Below are 19,820 nucleotides of genomic sequence, written 5' to 3'. Positions count from 1 at the left end.
ACAGAGGAGCCTGGCAGGCTACAGGCCTTGGGGTTGCAGAGTTGGACATGACTGAACGACTCAGAACGGGGAATAAATAATTTATTGAAGTTGGAGGAATAAATAAGATACGTGGGTGCGGTTACAAATAACTGTAAAAAGCGTTGACGTGTATATACACAAAGGCTGTCCGGGCCTAAGGGGTGGGGCCTGAGCCCGGGGAGGGGCGGGACCTCCCGCGGAGGCGATCCGGCGCCGGGTCGCGGGCGCCCCCCAGAGGTAGACGGCTTATTTACAACGGAGGAGATGGCAAGAGGTCTCCCCGGGTCCCTAGTCCGCGCGGCGCCTCTCGGCCCCGCGAGGGCGCCGCGCCCCCAGGGCCCGGCCCCGGCGGCCTGTGGGCCCGCCTCGCTGCGAGCGCCCGCGGAGCTGCACTCCCTGCACGATCCTCTGCACCCAGGAGCGGTGGGCGGCCAGACTGATGTAGACCCCGGGCCGGTTGCGCTGCGCACAGCCCTCGCCCCAGCTGATGACGCCCGCCAGCAGCCAGGTGCCCTCGACCTGGCACATCAGGGGGCCTCCGGAATCGCCCTGCGGAAAGGAAGGAAGGTGAGGGGTCCGCATGGGCCAAGGGGTGGGCAGAGCCCAGCACCCGCGCCGCAGCAGGTGGCAGACGGGCCATTTCTCCAGACCCTGGGGCCTGGACCGGCAAAGCCCTAACTAGCGCCCCGGGGCAGGGAGGGCCCCCTTCCCAGGCTCACTCCTGGTGAGAAGCACCTAGTGCTAGACCTTCTCCCTCACAGCCCTGGAGGCATGGAGCGAGGGTTGTGATCTGCCTCACTGATGAGGAAACCACGGCTCAGAAAGAAGAGTGTCTCAGACCGGGTGTGCAAGGTCCCACAGTCCGCCATCCTCCTCCCTGTAGCCCGCTGGGGGGTGCCAGGACCACAGCACCCCCTCCTTGGATGCGGCTCCCTGAGAACGGGGTCAGGCACACCCCATTCTCACCATGTCTGATGTATGAACAAAGGCAAGAACGGCTCAGCCAGGCTGGGGCCGGGTTCTGTAGGCATCTCTCTAGGGGGACTGCCAGGTCAGGGCAGATTCTAGACGGAGGCCCAGCAAGGTGAGGGGTGATGGAGCTGAGTGGGGCAGGGCTGGGAAGGAGGAAAGTGCTCACCAGACAGGCGTCGCGCTCCCCCTCCAGGTAGCCAGCACACAGCATGTCCTCGGTGATGGCGCCCTGCCCGGCTCCCCGCCAGTACAGGCGGCTGCAGGTGGCTGAGTCGATGATGGGGACCTTCAGCTTCTGGAGGGTCTGAGGGTGGGACAGGGGCACTGGGAGCAGAGAGGAGAGAGTCAGGCTTGGGAGGCTCTCCTGCTGGCCTCCTCAGTCCCCGCCATCCCCCTTAGGAGCATTTCTCAAAGGGTAAATGGATCAACTCTGTCAGGCTCGGCCACGATGCCCGCAGAAAACCCAAATTCCAGGACTCCACTCTGGACCTACTGAATCCTAAAGGAGTGTGCAGCTTGAAATTCTGAACCTTTAATGAGATCTCTGATGCCCACAAGAAGGTTCAAACCAATGACCCTGCTTGTCCTGTCTCAGGCACTACTTTATCCAGGTTGAGGACTGCTACAGACTAATGGCCGCTTGGTGTTGAATGTTATCGGGACTTGAAGGACCTCCCCATCCCCTAGAGGGATTGCAGACCCTAGGGTTGGTTGGTCAGGTTCCCCAATCCATAAATCCAGCTTTCACAGGAGCCCCTAAGAATGACCATGGGGAGGCTGGCTGAAACTTCAGTGTCAGTGGGATTCCCCAGATACCCAAAATGGTGTCATTTCTCTTAATTCTTCTGAAATCTGGTTAAGTCCCATTTTCTTACATTTTGTCCTTTCTTAGTCTCTCCTCTCTCCCTCTCTCTCTATACACACACACACACACACACACACACACACACACACAATACAGCCTTTCTGCTTCTTACTTTCTAATTTGCTCTGTGTTCTAGATGAGGTTTTCCAAACTTCCAGACTTGGGTTGTCAATTATATTTTACCCTTCTGGAGATTGCATTTTTTTTCCTGGGAATTTTGCCTGCAATTGTGTCCTGATGCCACCAGGGGGTACCTATTTCTGACTTGGAATCTCAGGGCTGTTTTCATATTCACCGGCTTGGGCTTGGCCCCATAGAAATCTCTAGTGGGTGTGCTCAGTCACTAAGTGGTGTCTGACTCTTTGCAACCCCATGGACTGTAGCCCTCCAGACTCCTCTGTTCTTGGGATTTTCCAGGCAAGAATACTGGAGCAGGTTATCATTTCCTTCTCCAGGGGATCTTTCCAACCCAGGGATAGAACCGGCATTTCTGGTGTCTCCTGCATTGGCAGGCGAATTTTTAACCACTGAGCTACGTGAGAAGCCCCAGAAACCTTCTATCAGTCTCTCCTATATCACTTCATAGCCTGGTTGATCTGGCAGTCAGAACACAGCTTAAGTTACCTTTTAACTAGAACTGATCTGAAGTTGTCCACCTTGGTTTCTAGGTCATCACATCTCTGGGCTGCAGACCATCTTTTTTCCTCTGGATCATGCTCGGCCCCTGGCCTTTGTTCTTTGCCACCCATGGGACCTGTATCTCCCAGTGTTTGCTACCCTCTGTCCCCACCCACCCCCGCCCCGGAAGAAGCCGCACCTCCATCGTGGACGCTCCCCCAGCCGGCAATCCAGCAGTTGGTGTCCGGAGAGAGCTGGACGGTGGAGTCGGGCAGGCAGATGGGCAGGACGCGCTCAGAGAACTGGATGGCGCGCTCCAGGCGCACCAGGGCGATGTCAGCGCGGGAGCCCTCCTTCCAGGAGTACACAGGGTGGGGCTGTGCCCAGGCGATACCCACCTCCTGGGACCTTGGGCCAGGGTTCCCCAGCTGCCAGGCTCCCAGCAGCACAGAGAACTGGGTTGGTTTGTCCAGATTACTAAAAGGAAGAGGGTTGGGGTTGGCATCAGCCCAGGAAGGGCCTGGGGAAGGGTTTCTGAGGAATGGCATGCACATGAAGGCCCCTGGAGCACAAAAGGGGGATTCCCTGGTGGCTCAGTGGTAAAGAACCTGTCTGCAATGCAGGAGATAGGGGTTCGATCCCTGGGTCAGGATGAACCCCTGGAGAAGGGAATGGCTACCCACTCCAGTATTCTTGTCTGGGAAATCCCATGGACATTGGAGCCTGGAAGGCTATAGTCCATGGGGTCACAAAGAGCCAGACAGGCCTGGGGACACACACACTGCGTGCAAAAGAGGCTTCTGGGTGGAAGCCAGAGCTCTCCTGAGGGACTCAAGACCGGCCAGAGGCCTGGAAACCGGGGCTGGGTGGGCAGCCTGGGGTCTGGGAAACTGGGTGGAGGGGCGGGCGGGGCGCACGTACTCCTTGAAGCAGTGGGCGGCCGTGAGCACCCAGCGGCTGGTGAGCAGGGAGCCCGCGCAGTGGTGGGTGCCGTTCTTCCGGATGCTCACAACCCAGGGCCACTCGGCGTCCGAGCTGTCCTCGCCTCCCACGATCCGGTTCAGCTGCAGGCGCTTCCCGCAGGCTGGGGGGCCTGGCGGTAAGGGGTCTGTCAAAATCTGGGCGCTGTCTATCCCCCTTCCAGCTCCCCTTCCCCGCTTCACGCACCGAGGCCTGTGCACCGCTCTCCCTTCAACCCGGTCTGGCCGCCTGCCCGCCTGCCCCTTCCGTCCTCTGCCCTCCCCGAGCTGGGCACTTCATCCTCTAGTCCCCTGGTCCTTTCAGCTGCTAGGGCGGCTCAGTCACTCCCTGCTCCACACACACACACACACATACACACCCCGCCTCTCCTCCTTGACCCTCTGGGCCTCCTCTCCTGGGTGCCTTCTTCTCCAGCTCAAACCCTCTCCTGCCCCACTGCCCACTCCTGACCTGCCCCCGACAGACAGACACACAGGCTTCCTCCCCCACTGCTTCCCTGAGGTCAGCTCAGACTCACCGGCTGTCTTGACAGCATCCATGGTGGCTGAGGGCAAGAGAAAGAAAGGGTCAGGCCGGTGGAGGGGCTCTCCCGTGCCCTGCAACCCTCCCCAGTGGCTGAGTCCCAGGGCCTCAGGGTCGCGTTGCCCGGGTGGGGCATTTCCCGGAGCCTGGGCAGGGCTGGCAGAAACCTCAGGCCCTGGCTGTGAGCGGCGGCCTCGGCCTCCCCGTAGCTTTGTGTCCAGCCTGTGCCCTGGGGGCCGTGGGGGCCAGGTCTGGGGTGGGGGTCTCACAGGGGGTGAGCATGAGAACCCAGGTCTGGATGCTGCCTCCCCAGCAGTGGACTGAGGAGACAGGGGAGACAGGAGTGGAGGGGAAGAGGGTAAAGCAGAAGCCGAGCCAAGAGCCCTGAGCGCTGACCGGGCCTACGGGTACCTGCAGTGTTTCCTGTGCTTCTCACGGCTGCAGGGGAAACTGAGGCTCAGAGCAGGCAACTTACAAAACAGAGTGAGACAGCAGAGGGGAGGAGAGGAGGGACTCAGCAGGACCAGGGAGGAAGTGCGGGGTGGGCAGTGGGGGAGGTCCAGGCCAGCAGGCCCACAGGACTCACCTGGAGCGGCCAGAATCAACAGGGAGGCCAGGACCCAGAGGCAGGGCGCCCCCAGGGTGGGGGGAGTCGCTGGAACCACCATGGCGCGCTGACGGGAGTGCCTTGTTCCCCTGCAGGCCGCCCTAGGTTTTATCCTGGGAGGCGGAATGCCGTCGGACCAGTCCCCCGAGTGAGTGGCGGAGTGAGTGGCGGTAGGTCACAGGGAGGGGTGGGGCTTCAGGGAGGAAATAAGCCGTTAAGGGGTCTGGGGGTGGGCTTCCAGCTGCTCCCTCTACCTGGGGCCTGCATGGGGCTCTGCAGGGGCAAGCAGGGACCCTGGGCCCCAGGGTCTAGGCTGGGCCTTGACGTTGACTTGGGGGGCGGGGCAGAGGAAGGCCCCCCAAGCTTGAAAGGGAGGCGCTGGACCCTGCTGGCCGGGAAGCTGGGTGTGGGCTGTTGGGAAGGCCCCGGGGGCCTTGGGGTGGGGGTGGGGGCCGATGAGGGGCTGCCAGAGGCTCCCTAACGGGCCTGTGACTCAGCGGGAGACCTGGCTCAGCCCGGGGCTCCGGATCCCGTTAACCCACTTCCCGAAGGCCCATGAATCAGGCCCCCAGGAGCCACCTGTTCCGGGTCCCCTTTCCTGTGGGCCCCGTCACTGGGCAGCCAGAGGACTCATCTCACCTGGATGTCTGAGACGCCCAGGTAGGGCAGCCAGCTATCCAGGCAGCCAGCTGTCCAGGCAGCCGAGATGGATGTGGCTGCCTGCAGAGGCCAGGAGGCCCCACAGCACCCCCAGCCCCTGGTCTCCCGGGACCGCCCCCCGACTCCTCACTGGGGTCAGAGGGCTGCTGGGTGGTGCTTGATGGGAAGCCCCAGGAGCGGGGATGGTGTTGGATCCAGGTGCTTCCCTGAGGAGCCTGCCCGCCTGATCCCGGAGGCCCCACCCTGCAGTCTGCCCTCCAGACACCCGCACCCCAAGCAAGAGGAGTGGGGCTGTCTCCAAGACAAACTGTGTATCTCTGACCTTGTGTCATTTCATCCACAAACTTTGCGCTGGCCTTCGCTGTGAATGGACGTTACAGGGGGTAAACTAGTCCATCCTAAAGGAAATCAACCCTGATTATTCATTGGAAGGACTGATGCTGAAGCTGAAGCTCCAATACTTTGGCCAGCTAATGTGAAGAACTGACTCATTAGAAAAGACCCCGATGCTGGGAAAGATTGAGGACAGGAGGAGAAGGGGACGACAGAGGATGAGATAGTTGGATGACATCACCGACTCAATGGACATGAGTTTGAGCAAGCTCCAGGAAATAGTGAAGGACAGGGAAGTCTGGTGTGCTGCAGTCCATGAGGTCAAAAAGAGTCAGACCCGACTTAGTAACTACTCTGTTTCATCAACTATGCTAAAGCCTATGACTGTGTGGATCATAACAAACTGTGGAAAGTTCTTCAAGAGATGGAAATACCAGATGATCGTACCTGTCTCCTGAGAAACCTGTATGCAGGTCAAGCAGCAACAGTTAGAACCCTGTTTGAAACAACCGATTGGTTCAGGATTGAGAAAGGAGTGCGACCGGCCTGTCTGCTGTCACCCTGTTTATTTAACCTCTACACTGAGCTCATCATGAGAAATCCAGGCTGGATGAGTTACAAGCTGGAATCAAGATAGGCAGGAGAAACGTCAACAACCTCAGATATGCAGGTGATACCACTCTAATGGCAGAAAGCAAAGAGGAACTAAAGAACCTCCTGATGAGGGTGAAGAAGGAGAGTGAAAAAGCCAACTTAAAACTAAATATTAAGGAAAACTAAGATCATGGCATCTGACCCCATGACTTCATGGCAAATAGAAGGGGAAAGGGTGGAAGCAGAGACAGATTTCCTCTTCGTGGGCTCTATAATCACCGTGGATGGTGGCTGCAGCCATGAAAACAATAGCCACCTCCTTTAGTCTGCAAAGTCTCTATTATTATTCCCATTCTACAGATGAGGAAACTGAGCCCACTTAGGGAGGTTAGTGACTTACCCAAGGCCTCCCGGCTGGTGAGTGGAGGAACCCCGAGGTGAACCCCGTTTTGGACGCCAGTCCAGTAGACGGACCAACCGGGCTCAGAAGTGCTGGGTAGGTGGGAGTCCAGGGGAGGCACATGATGTTGGCAGGGGACGAGGGCAGCGAGTGAGGGCTGCCCAGAAAAGAGGACCTTGAAAGGGAGGCTGGGACTTCCCTGGCCGTCCAGTGGTTAAGAATCTGCCTGCCAGTGCAGGGGAAACCTGTTCAACCCCTGGTCCTGGAAGATCCCACATGCCTCGGAGCAACTAAGTCCACGAGCCACACTGACTGTGCCCTCGCGCCCTAGAGCCCACGCTCTGCAACAAGAGAAGCCACCACCTTGAGAACACGCTGCAAGGAAAAGCAGCCCCCGCTCGCCGCAACTGGAGAAAGCCCATGCACAGCGATGAAGACCCCACACAGCCAGGAGTAAATAATTTTCCTTTTTAAATGGGAGAGGCTGAAGGAAAGGCTGGAATTGACCCTGCAGAGGCTGGGGATGGGGGCCGCAGGGGAGGGAAGCCCAAGGTTGGGGGAGAGAGAGAGAGAGTAAGCGCCTGGTGGGTGAGTCAGGGCGCTGGGAGGGCTTGCCATGAGGGTCCTCAGCGGGCAGACTGCCCACCAGGGCTTCTTCCAACACCACGGCTTAGCCAGCACACATCCTGCACCCCCTCAGAGCCTGCCCACCTTCTTGGGCTGTCAGGGCTTCTGCAAGCCTGCGAGATTCCCTGGAGATGGGCGGTACCAAGGTCGGTCCTTGGTATCTTACTGGCCCCTGCTTTCAGTGGGGCGGGCAGGAGACAGCTCAAACCTGGATCCAGAGGTGCCCTCCTGCTGCGTGGAGGCCCTTGCTCCACTCCACCCAAAGACAAGGCCAGGGTGGGGCGCCCGACTCACTCATCTCTGTCCCAGGACTGGGGGCAGGGAGACTGCGGGGAGACAGGGTGGCCCGGGTGAGGGGCACCTCCACTGGGATCCGGGCCGCAATGCCAGCGAGGTGAGGGGAGGGCGTCCCCCCCGGCCCCCTCCTCCACCCGCTGTCTGGCCTGGGTCCACCTCTGCGCCCCTCATGTTCCTCCAGCCCACTCCCTTCCTGCAACTAAGGCGGCTGGCCTCCCCAGCTCACCCCGCAGGCATTTACTGGGCACCTGCTGTGTGCCAGGTCCTGGGCTGACATCAGGTCCTACCCTCAGGCTGCACACATCTCCCGGGGGTTGGAGGCAGGTGAGCAGGTAATGACAGCATGGTGTCCTGGGCCGATGGGCACAGAGGCCTGGGACGGGGGTAGGAGGGAGGGGGTGGAGGGTGTGGACCCTGGAGGGCGCTCCTGAGGGTGGGTGCCCTGTGCTACGACTCCCAGAAGGACAGATGGTAAGGAGGCTCCCCACGGACCTGGGTTGGTACTTGGTGCCCACTGGTGCTCAGTGGATGCTTGTCCAGTGAATAAACCAATGAGGGAGACTTGAGTCTGGAGAATTCCACTGGGGACCGGCTGCGCCACCCCCTGCCTCTCTGGTTCCTCTCTGTGCCAGCTTCTCCTGCCATTCTGCTCCACTGCCCAGGTGACCCAAGGGGCAGGCATGTGCCCTGAGATGTTGCTGTCCTCAAGACGGGGTGGCCAGGAAGATGGGGAGAAAGGAAGTCCAGAAAAGCCAGTGGAAAATTCCTGGCACAAGTCCTGGAAAAGGGACACCCCCAGACCGGCTCCCCAGTTCCCAAGGAGTGGAGCCCTTGGCCTGATCCAGCATTCATTCAAACAGAATATTCATCGAGTCCCCACCCTGACCCTGCTGTATGCCAGACGCATGCCAGGCAATCTGGCTGGGCATCTCTTCGCCGGGACTGGAGATGGATGGGCTGCCCACCCTGCCACCCACTCTCCGTGTCCCTGCCAGGCCATCTCGGGCTGCTGGTGAATTTGCAGGGAGCTGGGAGTGGCAGGTAGGGCTGCAGAGGTACCCGAGGGCAAGCCGCCAGAGCCAGCAGAGTTCAGTCCAAAGGAGTGACTTGCGCCCCACCCCTTCCCCGGCATCTCAGCTGTGGGCACCGGCCGGGCAGGGCAGACATCCCTTGATGTGATCGATAATGATCAGGAGTATCCCTTCAGTATCCAGCGAAGTCTACTGAACACCTGCTGCAATACAGCTGCGAACAATCCTGAAGCCATCCTGCCCCTGTGGCAGAGATGCCAGTGGGGACAGAAGAAACAATATGAGCGAATAAATCTAATCTAGAGAATCCCATGGACGGAGGAGCCTGGGGGGCTGCGGTCCATGGGGTCGCTGATTGTTGGACACGACTGAGCGACTTCACTTTCACTTTTCACTTTCATGCATTGGAGAAGGAAATGGCAACCCACTCCAGTGTTCTTGCCTGGAGAATCCCAGGGACAGGGGAGCCTGGTGGGCTGCCATCTACGGGGTCGCACAGAGTCAGATACGACTGAAGTGACTTAGCAGCAGCAGCAGCAGTAGCTGCTCAAGTCTGTGGGGTAAATCAAAGCTGGAAGGCGCTCTGGTGAGGGGGTGGGGATGACAGGGGGTATGGGAGGCGGGGGGCGGGGTGGGGGTTGTAACCTTAAGTCAGGAGCCCGGGACAGTGCAGCCTTGAGCTAAGGCTGGCAGGACAGGGCCAAGGTCAGAGCCCATCCCAGCTGCAGGAGGAGCCAACTCAGAGGCTCGGGTGAGACTTCCCTGGCGGTCCAGGGGTTAAGACTTCGCCTGCCAATGTGGGGAGCACAGGTTCAATTCCTGCTCAGGGATCGGAGACCCCACATGCCACATGACCACAAAACAAAAGCTCGGGTGGGTGGGACTGGGGGTGGCCTGGCCCGGCCGTCTGGCCACCCTGTGGAGGTGACTCTGAGCCTGGCTCCAGAGGACGAGCTGGGGACACTACGAGAAGACGTGGGAAGAGCGTTCCGGGGTCAGAGGCCACATGGCTCAGGGCACAGGCACAGGGTGCTCTGAACAGAGGCCCCTGGACCACCAGGGTCCTCGTGGACCCACCTGCAGAAGGGAGCCTTGGCTTGGGGGCAGGAGCCCCGCAGACAGAAACCCAGCAGACAGCACCGGCCGCGGGACCTGCTCTCCCCTCTGGGGCTCGTTCCCACGCTGTCCGGCGCTGGCTCTGAGGTTGCAAACTATTCCGTGAGGAGAGGTTCGGTCTCTGAGCCGGGGAGGAGAGCCTCGGGGGTAGGGTGGGGGCCACGCTGAACTCCAGGCAGGCCACTCGGCTCTGAGACCAGCATGGCTGCGCACCAGGGTGGAATCCAGCCCTCCAGTCAGATCTGCACGCTTGTGTTTGTTTTTTCAATTGGCCAAATCCACACTGAAAAAAAAAAAACAAACCTGGGGGATTCCCTGGCGGTCCAGTGTTAAGACTCCATGCTTCCAATGCAGGGGGGGACAGGTTTGATCTCTGGTCAGGGAACTGGATTCCCCATGCCACGTGGTGTGGCCAAAAAAGCAATCTGTGTTTTGGCCAGTGCTGCTGTGAACAGGAGTGTACAAGTGCCTGAGTCCCTGCTTGCATACTCATGTCCACGGCAGCCGAAAAGGTGAAACAACCCAGTGTCCACCAGTGGATGAATGGATAGAGAAAAGGTGTTCCACTGTGTCCTATTCAGCATAAAAAGGAAAGAAGCGCTGACCCCTGCTACAACACAGCTGAACCTTGAGGGCATTATGCCGGGTCAAACAGGCTGGACACAAGAGGACAAGTACTGCCTGATTCTAGCGGCCTGAGGTCCCTAGAGCAGCTAAATTCATAGAAAGCAGAGGGTGGGGGCCTGGGGCGGCGGGAGGGGCATTGGAGTTAGTGTCTGACGGGTAAGGAGTTTGTGTGAGAAGATGAAGAGTTCTGGAGACGGAGGGCTGCCCAACACTGAACATACATAATGCCATCGGCTATACACTTGAACGTGGTTAAAATGGTAAATCTGCATATTTCACTACAACTGAAAGATGGAGAAAGAAATCTGAATGTCTACCTTTTCATGAACCTCAGGAGAAGGGGCAACACCAGGCCCCGCTGGGCTGAGAGGCCTGAATCCATCGCAACCTTCCCCCCATCCCTGCACTCTGTGGTGCTGGTCAGGCCATTGTGACTCTGGGCATCTCTGCTCTCGGAGGGCAGGGCCTGGGACAGAACAGAAGCTCTGTCCCCATTGGGTGATGAGTAAGCCCCCAGGGCAAGCAGAGCATTCTGAAGGAGCCAGGGACACAGCGGCGGCTTCTTGCAACCAGGCCTCAGCTTACCCATCTGTGGAGAGGGCCTGTCAGCACCGCCATGCCTCTCATGATCCTGCCGGAGAAGGGCTGGCGGCTGCACGGGGCTGAGTGCTGACTGAGCAGTGGTCAGGCTGTGCAGTCTGCAGGCAAGGTTTTCTGGGGCACTAGTGGTTTTGAGGAAAGTGGCCTGGCTGGTCTCAGGGACACTGCTCAGTTCAGTCAGTTCAGTCGCTCAGTCGTGTCCGACTCTTTGCCACCCTATTGGCTGCAGCATGCCAGGCCTCCCTGTCCATCACCAAACCCTGGAGTTTGCTCAGACTCATGTCCATCGAGTCGATGATGCCATCCAATCATCTCATCCTCTGTCGTCCCCTTCTCCTCCCACCTTCAATCTTTCCCAGCATCAGGGTCTTTTCAAATGAGTCAGTTCTTCACATCAGATGGCCAAAGTATTGGAGTTTCAGCTTCAGCATCAGTCCTTCCAGTGAATATTGAGGGCTGATCTCCTTTAGAATGGACTGGTTGGATCTCCTTGCAGTCCAAGGACTCTCAAGAGTCTTCTCCAACACCACAGTTCAAAAGCATCAATTCTTCAGCACTCAGCTTTCTTTATAGTCCAACTCTCACGTCCATACATGACTACTGGAAAAACCATAGCATTGACTAGATGGACCTTTGTTGGCAAAGTAATATCTCTGCTTTTTAATATGCTGTCTAGGTTGGTTATAACTTTTCTTCCAGTGAGCAAGCGTCTTTTAATTCCATGGCTGCAATCACCATCTGCAGTGGTTTTGGAGCCCCCAAAGATAAAGCCTGCCACTGTTTCCACTGTTTCTCTATCTATTTGCCATGAACTGAGGGAACCAGACGCCATGATGTTAGTTTTCTGAATGTTGAGTTTTAAACCAACTTTTTCACTTTCCTCTTTCACTTTTATCAAGAGGCTCTTTAGTTCTTCGCTTTCTGCCATAAGGGTGGTGTCATCTGCATATCTGAGGTTATTGATATTTCTCCCGGCAATCTTAATTCCAGCTTGTGCTTCATCCAGTCCAGCGTTTCTCATGATGTACTCTGCATATGAGTTAAATAAGCAGGGTGACAACATACAGCCTTGATGTACTCCTTCCCTGATTTAGAACCATTCTGTTGTTGCATGTCCAGTTCTAACTGTTGCTTCTTGACCTGCTTACAGATTTCTCAGGAGGCAGGTCAGGGGGTTGGGTATTTCCATCTTCTTAAGAATTTTCCACAGTTTGTTGTCACACCAGCTGGCATTTTGTCACCTTCCCAACTAGGACACCCTTCCTTCCTTCTAACACACTTCTGATCTGTCCTGAGAGCTTGGGTGTTGTTGCAGAAACCAGTACTTGAGAAACCAAGCCCCACACTCAGAGTTGGAGAACTCAGGTTTATTAAGCCAGCGGGCCCAGAGGAGTTAACACTCCAAGCTCTGAACCTTGGACAAAGGGGCTACAGAGTTTTTATACATGAACAGGCATGATTAAATGGGTTTTTGGGTTTGCAGGGATTGGGCAATTGCAAAGAGCAGGACAAGGGTGAGTGAGATAATCTCCAGTTTCCAGCATTGTGAGTCCCCACTTTCCGAGACCCACGTGATCCAGACTTTGCAAGGAGCAAGCTGAGTTACAAAGGCAGAAGGACCAGGAGGTTAAGTAAAATTTTGCCTTTTCCTCTTCATTCCCCCTTCTCGATGCTTCTGTCACTCGTAGAAAGCATCATCTCATGTTTTGGTAGGACTTTCAGAGCTCCCCATCGTTCAGGGGGCTATGTTGAGCTATGACCATTTGTAACTTTATGGATTTAATTCAATAAGTTATGAACTGGGAAATAGCACTGAGAATACAAGGGTCAGAGAAGAGCACTGCGAAGATCATGAAGAGAGCACCGGTTAAAGGCAGAAGCCACGATGCCCAGCTCCAGATGTTGCAGTTATCCCAGGAATTTGCTAGGTCCTCTCTCCTTTTTATGATTCATTCCCTTAGCTGTTGGGCCATGTCCCTGACTATTCCTGGTTGGTTTTACGTAAAAGCAACATTCTTCATTTAAGAAGAGGCAGAGTCCTCCCTTTTCAGCTGTCAGTAGGTCTAGCCTTCTCCTATTCTAGGGAATCTAATTGGTCCCACAAGGCCACTAAAGACCTGGCCACTCTCTCAGTGTCGTCTGTGAAGTCCTTGGATAGCGTATGGTAGAAGGTGGTTGATGAAGCAATTCCTCCTATTCCCATGCCTGTCCCAGCCGTGATTCCCAGACCAGCTAGTAGGGGTATAGACTGGATGGCTCTTTTTGACCGCGTTTGTGCTGCCAGAGGTACGGTGAGAGTCTGGTTGTCAGGGCCAATATTCATCTGGGGAGTGAGGAAAGCCAAGGCGCAGATACCCATCCAATTGACAGGTAGACATAAGTAAGCATCTGTCCCACGAAGAAAAGGCCCTGATGGGCAGCATCTTATTGTGTTTGTGGGAGGATGAGTGGGCCACTCACCTTTTAAAGTTTGATTGCATTGGTCCCTGGCTAAATGGCCTACAGGTTCAGTTCCTCCATCATTCGTAAAGCATTCTGGAGCCTTTTGAGTTAACACATTTGCCCTTAAGACTGGCCCTTGTAAGAGTGGATCTACAGGAGTTCCTATGGCTGTTGCATTATTCAATGGTACTGATGTAGCTAAGTACCGTGGAGCGCCTAAGGATGAGCAAAGCCAGCAGCAGTCCCTGGCCAGCTGGGGCTGGTGTCATTAACAAGGCGATGAGCTGCGTTGCAAACCCGGTACAGACAGGGGTCTAGGGGGTGAACTCTGTGACCTGTTTCCACTGCCAGCAGCAGAGCCTGACTTTTCAGGGCAAAGTTGGTCCATGATTTCGTTTGTCTGCATTATTGTCCCTGCCAGGAGGTTCTTCCAGTTGGCAGACAGACACCTGTTCTGGGTTGTAACATCTGCGTGGCATTTGGGGGTAGAAGGAGGCGCAGGGGCATGGTGGCGATGCCATGGTGTTGGGATGCCGCCCGGGGTTTGGATCCTCTGGTGGGGGAAAGGCAGCGGCAGTGGGGGCGTGACTGGAAACATTTTCGGCGCCCAGGACATACAGTGCATGGTCATGGAGGCAGTGGGTGATCGGCCTATAGGATTGGCTATCTATACATTGTTCTAGCTGTTGGTTGAGTAAGCCATTTTCCAAGGGTTGACTGTAATGTTGACAGGTGCATGATGGATAAGGAACGGCACCATGTCGCAGCAAGGGACAGCAAGGGGCTGCAAAGCAGCCTGCACATAACAGATAACTGAACACTAGCAAAAGGTTCCCCCATCTTTGGGTTGTCATGGCTACAGCAACTGAGCCTATTGTGAAGGGGGGGTCAGCTATACTGTGAGCAGTTTAGTTAGTAGGGACAATCAATCATAAAAGACATCTAATAAGAATGAGGCTTCCCACTCTGATGAGATAACAGACAGCTAACCACAGCTTCTGACCCAAATCCCAGTCTTGGGGTGTGACTGAAGCTAGTCCTATATCGAAGAGCACAGCAAAACTAGCAATCAGGGGTAGAGGCAGGGTTGACAATGAAAATCCATTGATATTTTCATAGCTGGATCCTCAAGCTTCTGCCGTGCGTTGACCAGCCAGCTGCCGGAGTGTGGCTGGAGCAAGGCTGAAGAATTCTCATGCTTCTGCCGTGCGTGGGCTACTCAGCTTCCGGAGTGACTAGAGCAGGGCTCAGTGTCTTTCATGGGTGAGGGCCGTTGGAACCAGACCTTGAGGAGGTTTTTGGGGTCCCGAACTGCTTTCCAGCTGTCCTCATCACAGGAAGCTGCTGCCTTCTTGACTCTGGTGTGGTGGGTCCAAGGGATGATGCCTATAACATTAACAGCAGTAGGGGTTGCCAGGACGACCATGTGAGGGCCTGACCAAACTGGCTGAAGTGGGTTTTTTTTTTTTTTTTTCTAATTTTTAACCTATACCTCATCTCCTGGCTGATAGGGATGAAGCCAATTGCCCAAAGGAATGGGTGTCCTTTCTAAGGTTTATCGGAAGATACGGTGGAAGACTTTTCCCAGGGCCTGGAGGTGTCGGGACATCTCCAGGTCAGCTAGTTGTTGGTGGTCCCCCTTGAGCTTTTCTATCTCGGGGGTGGTCTCCCGTATAAGATCTCCAAGGGAGAAGAGCCTGAGGACCTCGGGGTGCATTTATGGAGGGAGTGCACAGAATGATAAGGCAGCTTGTTCCAGCACTGTCTGGATGTTGGCCGAGGGGTATTCTTGTACTACTGTAGTGGGAATTTCTAATAATGTACTTTCACAGTCTTGAGAAATTTCATAGAAATAGCACCTGGAAAAACAGCAGATATCAAGAAACTGTGTTGATGATATATCAACAATGATGAAAACCATTTTTCATGTTTTTCTTCGAATAATTGTCTTGTTACAGACCCCAAGGCCAGACCCAGAAGGGAGTATGACTGGGATCATGAAAGCATGGACCTTGGAACACCGGGTTGGCGTCAGGTATGAACGCTGCCCACGCACTTGCTGATTGTTCCCGAGACTGTCCCAGGAGGGAACAGCCTGGGGTGAAAACAAGGGGATCTGGACTGTGTCAGTGTAGTGTCTTGGGAAAGATAGATCAAAGAGAGTTTTGTAGTCTGCAGTCAGGAATAAAAGCTGGACGCAGAGTGGACTCTGCACCTCAGTCCAATAGAGGCTGCAGGTCCCCTGACCCATTGCACCAGATTTTTCATGTTCTCTTTCCATTCTCGTCACTCGCTCCTGGACCTTTAGGGCAACAGGTGCCTGGAGCCCAACACTGGGCTGGAGCGCAAGACCGCTACAAGCGAAAGTGAAAATACAGCGACGCAGAACCTGAGACGGTTGAGAGGCCTCTGAAATCCCCACTGGTAAATCCTCAGGCACTTAACTAGGGTTAAAATGGGAAATGTTGAGAGTGCAGAACACTATCGCCCATGTATTTGTTTATTAAGACAGCTCTTGAAAGCAGGAGGAGCTTCTATTAGTGAAGGGCAATTATTAGAATTGTTACAAAGTGAAGTCGCTCAGTCGTGTCTGACTCTTTGTGACCCCACGGACTGTAGCCTACTAGGCTCCTCAGTCCATGGAATTTTCCAGGCAAGAGTACTGGAGTGGGTTGCCATTTCCTTCTCCAAGAATTGTTACAAGCAGTGGATAAATATTGCTTCTGGTTCCTGCCAATAGGGACCTTAGATTTAAAAGTCTGGGAAAAGGTTGGAGCCGAGTTAAAGAAAGAACATACAAGAGGAACTCTGCTCCCTGTTTCTATTTGGAGAACATGGGCATTAATTCAGTCGGTACTGTAGCCTTTGCAGACTTCTGATTCTTTTGATGAAAGCGATGATGACTCTTGAAAAAACCGCAAAATCAATATAGCGAGGCCAGTCATCAAATTATGTTCAATCAAGGTTATATACCAAGATTGGGACTGGGCAAAAATCAAAAAGGAAGAATTTATCCTTTGCTCAAGATTTCAAACCGCCCCCTTTTTCACCAATGGCCACTGCTCCTATTAATCTTCCTCCACCCACCTATACCTCTTAATTGGAAAACTGATCAACCTGTGTGGATAGAGCAGTGGCTTCTAAAACAAGAAAAATTGGAGGCTTTACATAAATTACTTAATGAACAACTTAGCAAGGGACATATTATTGAGTCCTTTAGCCCTTGGAATTCTCCAGTGTTTATTATACAAATCTGGTAAATGGAAAATGCTTACTGATTTGAGAGCTATTAATGCTGTTATTTGGAGAAGGCAATGGCACCCCACTCCAGTACTCTTACCTGGAAAATCCCATGGACAGAGGAGCCTGGTAGGCTGCAGTCCATGGGGTAGCTGAGAGTCGGACACGACTGAGCGACTTCACTTTCCCTTTTCACTTTCATGCACTGGAGAAGGAAATGGCAACCCACTCCAGTGTTCTTGCCTGGAGAATCCCAGGGATGGGGAAGCCGGGTGGGCTGCCGTCTATGGGGTCGCACAGAGTCGGACACAACTGAAGTGACTTAGCAGCAGCAGAGCAGCAATGCTGTTATTGTTGCTTTAATGGGTGCTTTACAACTTGATCTACCTAATCCTAATATGATTCCAAGAAACTGGCATTTGTAATTGATCTCAAAGATTGGTTTTTACTATTCCTTTACACCCTGATGATCAGCCTAGATTGGACTTTTCAGTTCTTTCCATTAATTTAAAGGAGCCACATAAAAGATTTCAATGGACTGTATTACCTCAAGATATGCTTAACAGTCCAACTATTTGTCAAAAGTTTGTAGCCAAGGCTTTACACCCAGTGCGACAGCAATTCCCTCATGCATATATCATTCATTTATGTTCACCAATCTATAAAAGGCTAATATACAAGACAGTCCATGGTTGCTAAAAAAAAATGTGTGTTTTTAACAAAAAGGTATAAGGAATGGAATTACATTCTATTAAGGACAAAGGAAGTACTTCTGAACTTACAAGTGGCTGTTCTCTAAATGGGCAGAGTGATGAATACAGAAGTGTTAAAAAGGTTTGTGACAAGTGGAAGAGAGTTTTGTGCATGATACAAGATTCTTAAGACATTAAACTGCCTTTGAAATCTTTTATTGTTACTTTGACTACGTGAATAACTATTGTTTCACAATGAATATAAGCTAGTACCAATCTGGAATTTGATTTTCTCTTCCTGTTTAAAAACAAAGTCTTCATGGAATATGGCTTTTGATAACAGACTATGTAAACTTCTTTGTCTTTAAGTGATTCATACTTGTTTTTAAAATCTTTTGTTACTTTGATAAAATGAATGAGTGTTATTTCACAATGGTTTATGGAAACTATGGCACACGTAGACAAAGCTCACTCTGCTTCTACAAAATGAACCCCTCTCAGAAAATTTAATATGAATAAAAAATGGCTATAAACCAAACAGTCGGGGCTATGGGAAGTCCAAGACTGCCCTTGGCTTTTCCCGGCTCCCTGACAAACCTCACTTTTATTTGATAGAGTAAAGCCTTTCCTGGCTGTAGGGTTAACATTTCACAATGAAAAAAAAAAAAAAAGGTTAAAATACATTTTCTGCAATCTCCAGTGATTGGGGCACCCACTTTGCTAGACAGGTCGTACAGACATTGACAAAAAACTTCACAAACTTCTTGGAGACTATCGTTTTTACTGACGTCCTCGGTCATCAGGCAAGGACCACAAAACAAAGGGATTGGTTACCTGAGATTGAACAGACTGCTAAATATGACTACAATTTTCATGACTTTTGTCTGACATATTACTGGCTTCTAATCTTTGTTTTCAGATATAAAAAAGCTCTTCTCCTCAAGTCACTGATGGTTTAAAACAATTTAGTGATTTACACCTGAGGATAAAATTAAAACATTTTTCTGTTCTCTCTGCCTTGTCCCTCTAGAAATTAGATACATTTGCGTTCTGAACAGCCTCATCAAGGTTAAAAAAAAAAAAAAGACTGTCTCCAGACATATACAAAAATCTCAAGAGTATACTGCTGCTGCTGCTGCTGCTAAGTCGCTTCAGTTGTGTCCGACTCTGTGTGATCCCATAGAGGGCAGCCCACCAGGCTCCGCCGTCCCTGGGATTCTCCAGGCAAGAGTATACTGGGGAGCTTGAAAAGAAATATCCACCCAATTGATGTCAGGCCTATGACTTCTAATGTTTCATTGAATCTTAAATTCTAGTTTTGTTAATTAAGATCTGTATTTACTAAGACTCACTTCTTAGATAATTCCTTATGGTTATGTTACATTGCTAAGAGGCTTCATTAACTTAAATTAAAAAGGTCCTTCATTAAAAAGGACACTCTAAGTTTGTTTCTAAAACTTATCTCAGTAACCAGTCTTTAAATAAAGATCAGATGCTCCAGAATCTACAACCAGGAAATTAACAAGCTATAGTCATTTAACAAACTAAGTCACATGACTTAAAGATGTCACTGGGCTATACCTAATAAAAGTTCTTGACTTAAATTCTTATTTATGATTTTACTATTACTGCTAACTATATTGGTTTCTACATTGCCTGTTTCAAGAAAGGTTGTCCCTTACATTATCAAATGTGTGACTGAGCCACTGATATAATGATGATACACAGTTTCATATAAAATCCATAGTTATAATGGATGTAACTCATGTATCTTCTTTTGGTAAACTCTCTTATGTACATATGACTATTGATACATTCTGTCAATTTGTATGGGCCACTGCTCACTCCACAAAACATATACAAAGACATTTATCTGGTTGTTTTGCTGTTATAAAACTACCAAAAACTGTAAAAACTGATAATGGCCCTGCTTATACCAGTAGAACATTCCAACAATGCATTTAATTGGAAAACTGATTGAAATTTGATCTATAAAACATTCTACTGACATTCCCTATAACCCACAAGACAGGCCATAACGGAGAGGGCTAATCAATCACTTAAACATGCGATACAAAAACAAAAAGGGGGAAACGCCACAGGACAATAAACAATATTGAATAAAGCTTTATCTACTCTCAATTTTTTAATATTTCGACACAAACTATGGAAACTACAGCTGAGCGACGTTTTCAGGCGACATCCACAAATACAACTAAGCCTGATTTGGTGGCAGAGCCATTAACAAGTGCTTGGTCACCGGGAACGTTAGTTACACGGGAAAGAGGGTTTGCTTGTATGTCCCCAGGAGAAGGTCCGGAACCTGTGTGGATTCCAGCTCGCAGAGTGAAACTGAGCAGAAATAACCGGTGACTCCAGCCCACCTCATCATGGTCATGTTGCCCTGGTAACCATCGCAGGGGGTGCACCCCTGGTTTCGGCAGAAGCAAAGAATTATACTTATTGGGCATATATCCCTAACCCCCCATTACTGAAACCCATTGACTGGAGGGGTTCTATGATCCCCGTTTGTGTTAATGGCTCTTCCTGGATACCAGGACCTGAAGATACACAC

The 19,820-nt window shown here is 52.4% G+C and overlaps 1 protein-coding gene and 1 long non-coding RNA gene across 2 annotated transcripts; one reads left to right on the top strand and one right to left on the bottom strand.

Moving 5' to 3' along the window:
* Positions 1 to 64: 64 nt before the first annotated feature.
* PRSS22 (serine protease 22) lies at positions 65 to 4,734 on the bottom strand. The gene is made up of 6 exons (XM_061400904.1): positions 4,566 to 4,734; positions 3,975 to 4,001; positions 3,398 to 3,569; positions 2,676 to 2,953; positions 1,160 to 1,317; positions 65 to 570 (listed from the first exon to the last, which is right to left on the bottom strand). The coding sequence occupies exons 1-6, from the start codon at positions 4,645 to 4,647 to the stop codon at positions 310 to 312; spliced, it is 978 nt and encodes a 325-aa protein (XP_061256888.1). The 5' UTR covers positions 4,648 to 4,734; the 3' UTR covers positions 65 to 309.
* Positions 3,484 to 19,370, top strand: LOC133238137 (uncharacterized). Its single transcript, XR_009733438.1, has 3 exons — positions 3,484 to 3,575; positions 4,682 to 15,348; positions 15,622 to 19,370. It is a non-coding gene; the product is annotated as an uncharacterized LOC133238137 (long non-coding RNA).
* The last annotated feature ends 450 nt before the right edge of the window (positions 19,371 to 19,820 follow it).

The sequence above is a fragment of the Bos javanicus genome, chromosome 25 (assembly GCF_032452875.1).
Source record: "Bos javanicus breed banteng chromosome 25, ARS-OSU_banteng_1.0, whole genome shotgun sequence".
Taxonomy (NCBI): domain Eukaryota; kingdom Metazoa; phylum Chordata; class Mammalia; order Artiodactyla; family Bovidae; genus Bos; species Bos javanicus.
The sequence above is the reverse complement of the archived record's forward strand: the minus strand, read 5'-3'. Positions and strand labels throughout refer to the sequence as shown.

What these genes read in the sequence shown, in the direction of transcription:
- PRSS22 (XM_061400904.1), bottom strand. Translation starts at nt 4,647, where the DNA reads ATGGTGGTTCCAGCGACTCCCCCCACCCTGGGGGCGCCCTGCCTCTGG. An exon ending in GCCGCCCACTGCTTCAAGGA is followed by an intron (nt 2,954 to 3,397) that starts GTACGTGCGCCC and finishes TCTTCCTTTTAG; the next exon opens with TAATCTGGACAAACCAACCC. An exon ending in GGGAGCGCGACGCCTGTCTG is followed by an intron (nt 571 to 1,159) that starts GTGAGCACTTTC and finishes TCCTTTCCGCAG; the next exon opens with GGCGATTCCGGAGGCCCCCT.